Source organism: Nanorana parkeri, unplaced genomic scaffold, assembly GCF_000935625.1.
Source record: "Nanorana parkeri isolate BGI_ZX_2015 unplaced genomic scaffold, ASM93562v1 scaffold131, whole genome shotgun sequence".
In the NCBI taxonomy this organism is placed as follows: domain Eukaryota; kingdom Metazoa; phylum Chordata; class Amphibia; order Anura; family Dicroglossidae; genus Nanorana; species Nanorana parkeri.
Window position 1 is genome coordinate 728,390 of NW_017306399.1, and position 4,521 is coordinate 732,910.

The 4,521-nt window shown below is 45.7% G+C and overlaps 1 protein-coding gene across 1 annotated transcript in view; it reads right to left on the bottom strand.

Annotated features, from left to right (window-relative positions):
- Nucleotides 1-641: 641 nt before the first annotated feature.
- TM2D1 (TM2 domain containing 1) overlaps nt 642-4,521 on the bottom strand; it is an 11,210-nt gene continuing 7,330 nt past the window's right edge. The window contains exons 5-6 of the mRNA XM_018553848.1: nt 3,538-3,611; nt 642-806 (exon numbers count right to left, since the gene is read on the bottom strand). Coding sequence (XP_018409350.1) covers nt 696-806; nt 3,538-3,611 — 185 coding nt within the window. The 3' untranslated portion in view covers nt 642-695. The remainder of the gene's footprint in view (nt 807-3,537; nt 3,612-4,521) is intronic.

Genomic DNA, 4,521 nt, shown 5'->3' on the forward strand with positions numbered 1-4,521 from the left:
AAAAAAAAAAAAAAGACATGCGGCAGCTCATAAGGAGATGTAAGGAGGAATACAAAACATATTCCTCGGTCCTGCGGGGGGCTGGACTTCTGATCTTCTTAGCTTCCACCCCAGAATGTGAGTGGGGCCTTAGTGTTATAGCAGACAATGCAGGACTAGTGGAGGCTGCTGGTATTACATTGTTCGTGATGATGTCAGCGAGATAGGAGAAAAAAAAATGACTAGAAAGAAGCTTCAAGGAACTGGTGTCAATCCTGAAAGTGGCCAGGAGTAAGCTGGTGGGGCCCTGGAGTGAGGAAATAATTCCCTTATTACACCCCCCTAGACTAAACGAGCAATATACCCTGACTATATGGGGGGGAGATGCCAGCCATGTGACATTTTTTTAAGCTGGCCGGAGTTCAGCTTTAGTTAAAACATTTTCAGCAACTGTGCTTGGGACGTTTAATGGAATAACATGACATGCAATGAAATCAAAATATAATTCTGATTGGGGATACAGCCAACCAGTCAGCAGCCAACTAGCATTTCTGTCCTCCCCCCGTGTGTAATCTATACTAGCAAAAACTTTCCAGCAGGGGCTTCTCATTAAGATAAACGAGATGCATAAACCACGACCACTCATCAATATTAAAAAACAATAGAAAAAAAAAATATCTGTGTATTCATTCCATGACAGGTAACTTACAAACAAATCATGGATATAACTGTGTCTCTCTGAAGGTCTCATTATTGATACTTAAGTGGATGAGCCTGGCTCCGTAGTAGTCAATGATGTAGCTCGATCCATCAGAGGGGCCAACGATCTGAAAGAAGGACAAATTCACATTTATAAAATGGTTTGTGTTAATGTATACAAACTGCTCGGTGTCACAGCCAGGAGAGAGAGAGAGAGAGAGAGAGAGAGAGAGAGAGAGGGGGAGGAGAGAGAGAGGGGGGGAGGAGAGAGAGAGGGGGGGGGAAGAGAGGCTCCCAGTAAAAGAAATAAAAAATCCTTCTACTAAACCAGCATATAGAATCTCCCAAAACAACAGGGTTTTCCTTATTTTAAGTTAGTGGGTGAGTCATGCAAATCATTCCCTTATACCGCTGGGTCACCTGAGCTGCTGGTTTAAAGCACAGATACAATCCAATAACATAAAGCCATTTATTCTAAACTGCATACGGCTTTTTCAGGCTTGTTGGCCATCATCACTGCTCTGTATGGATATCGTTGATACTCTGGAGCAGGACTTGGGAAGCAATCAGAAGTATAACTAGACAGGTTATGGTGAGGAGGAACTAAAAGGCTCAAATAGAGTTTAAAAAATAAATACTGCTTGAAGCTGAACTCCAGACAGATAAAAACACGCAGATGAATGCAAACATTTACTAATTAGAACATCTTTATATGAAAGCAAAGTACCTGAATATGGCTTGGTATCAGCCTGTACAACAGAGCTCTGACCAGGTAAGGGAGAAGAAGTACAAAGAGCCAATCGGTTCTGCAGCAGTGCAAGGAGCATGCTGACAGCAGGAGAGCAGAGTAATCCAAGAGAGAGAGATGAGGTCCTCACTCTGCTGCTGCTTCTTCTTTCACCGTTCAGTCACAAGACCTGTAAGAGTTACTGTACTGCAGCAGAGCCTCCCATACTGCCAGACAGGACTGTGCTGTGTGGCAGAGCTTTCATATATATTGTATGTATTTTATTTGTATATTTAGCAGTTTGCCTGGAGTTCAGCTTTTAGAAACAGCCCGTGTTTATCATTCAGGTGACATAATATTATTATATTACATACACATATACTGTATATCATGTATATATTATATAATGTCTCTTATTGTGTCCCAGTTATTGATAAATAAACTCTGTTTTGTTATGCGGTGCTGAGTAAGCACCATGGGAAACGGAGACCAGCAGAAAGCTGAATTCCAGAATCTGTGTGGCCGGCTCTATTTCTAGTGCAGCGTACACACAGGCGGCTCTGTGCAGGGCTCCTGGACCCTCTACAGACATCTTGGCTGCTGACCGCAGGAACACATTTAAATGCCACTGTAATTCCCTCTAACCATCTTATTCAGTGCACAATGACGGCAGAATCCTGAAACCTGCCATTATCTTCTTAGAGAAATGCGATCTCTGCTGCTCGGGCTTCCTTATGGCTTTTTGCAAAACCTCTTTCTGTCTGTTTTGGACTGAATTCTGAGACTGCAGCCCAGGAAGCAAGATGTCAGAGGCAATATTTATGCTAATTTAAATTACAAGCGTTAACATCTGACGGATTATATTTAGTGTGTCTGATTTACAATCGGAAAATATTCCTTAAAAGGAGAACTATGGGGTTAAGGCTTTTCCCCATAGTTCTCCTTAGGGTAACGGGAGGACACAAACTAGCGTCCTCCCGTCACCCTAGGCTCAGTATACCGCATACAGTATACAGTACTGTATACTGAGACGCCGCAGTATACCGCGAGCTGCTGCTCGCGGTATACTAAGATGCCGCAGCTAAAGCGGATCCCGACAATTATGTCTGGATCCACCCAGCTGCGTGACTGACAGCTGGCTCTGCCTATCTAGAGGCAGAGCCAGCTGTACCCGCCCCCTCCCCTGTCCGTTCCGCCAGTCAGCGCTGGAGGATCGGAGCGGGGAGGGGGGAATCCAGCCCCTCCCCTGTCATGGCAGAGAGCCGTGACAGGATCGAGAGGTGAGCGAACGCCGGTATGTGTTCTCTCACCTCCCGATCTACTGAGCCGACGTGTGACAGTTTCATTGTCACAGGTCGGCTGGAACTATGAGGTGAGTGAAAAGCACTCACCTCATAGTTCTCCTTTAAAGGGCCCCCATCACCTCGCACATTCAGGGCAAAAAGATAGGGTCTCTTTTAAAGGCCACCCCATGACCCAGTTCTGCTCGTCTTTGCAATGCTTCGGCCGCTCCTTCCTCCGATGTAGGCGCTGCAACACACCAGGCGTCGGAGTGATGACACCACCCCCTCTGTCATTAGGCCCCAGCACTGCATCAAGGGGAAAAAAAAAAAAATCACATGCCCCAGCTAACCTGAAAAGCACTGATTGTTTTGTTGGTGGCGGCAAGCGGTTGAGTTGACAGTAGACCACGCTGTCATTGGCTCTGCCCGGCGTCCTGCCCAGCTCTGCTCGTCCTTGCTATTCATATATTTTAGCTGCATGTGGAAACACTGTACTGCAGCCCCTGCACTTAGGATCCAGCATAACGCTTGCAAATGACAAGTGCTCCTTGGTCATGGTCACATGACCAATGAGAAGCGCTTCTTACTTCCAGGATCTGGCCCCAGGCTCAGAAGCACTTCTCACTAGTCAGTGTGGTCATGTGACCAAGCTGACCAATGAGCGCTCACCACTTGTGAGTGTTATGCTGGATCCTCAGTGCGGGCATACAGGTAAATGGTACGAAAAACAGGGATGGGCAGAGGTGGTGGAATGCTCCGGGTAAATTACCCTTTAATACAAAAAATGCCTTCTATGACATATTTTATTAGAGAAAAGAAAAAGTACTCTGTCTTTTGTAAGCAACTCACCTGCATAGCGATGAGGATGAAGTCAATCAGGCTGCCAATTCCACAGAACCCGACTGTGCAAAACTTCAGCATTCCTGGATGAAAAGCAAAATATATGTTTGTGTACCCAAAATCAGCAGCTTTCCCATAACCAGGACACCAATGTACTATGGAGCCACCTATATGTTAGCTGCCACTCTAGACAAATGGAGGCACCAAAATACCAGTTTTCTCCTATTAAAGTCTGGGACAGCAATTATGCTCTTTTGCTGTGTTACAAAATAGGAGTCTATACCATATCTCCAAAGTGTTGAACCGGTTGTGGACACTGTGTGCACTACTACACAGGCCAAAAAAAACTTAACTGAAGTGTACAGGGCGTGTGTGGTATGCCCTGTCCCTTCTCGGACTTGCTGGTTATTCCTAAATGTCAAAATGACAGCCGGGGGAAGGGGGGCAGGTTTGCTTTGCAAATACAGGAGCTGTAAAAGCCACCGCTGTAATAAAATGGATCATCTGACACAGTGTTTACGGATGGAGATGTGCAAAGTAACATTGCTACTTTTGTATCCACTCTGTTTTAAGATGGAAGGGATGAGCTTCAATCTGCTTATTATGTCATTTGAAGCAACCTGACAAGTACAAAAAAAAATACATTTTATTTCCCCCTTTAACGACGTGTGCTGTACGTCGCTGGCTGCCGGCCGCTGTACACTGACTCTCTGCAGACTTTGTTTACATATGTATAGACTGTCGGTTTTACACTGCAAGTAATTTTGGAAGGGGCCTTCCAACACCCTTGCCTTGCATCCAGGGCTCCATTACCTCTCATGCAGGCCTGGAACGGGCATCACAGGTGGTGGCGGGAAGTGGGGAGAGAGACCGGCTAAAGGTGGCCATACACTTTACAACCATCGCAAGACCTTAGTCTTGCGATGGTTGTAAAGTACTTAAAAAAACGTACGATCTGCCCATCTTGGACAGGCAGATCGTACTTGCGATCAT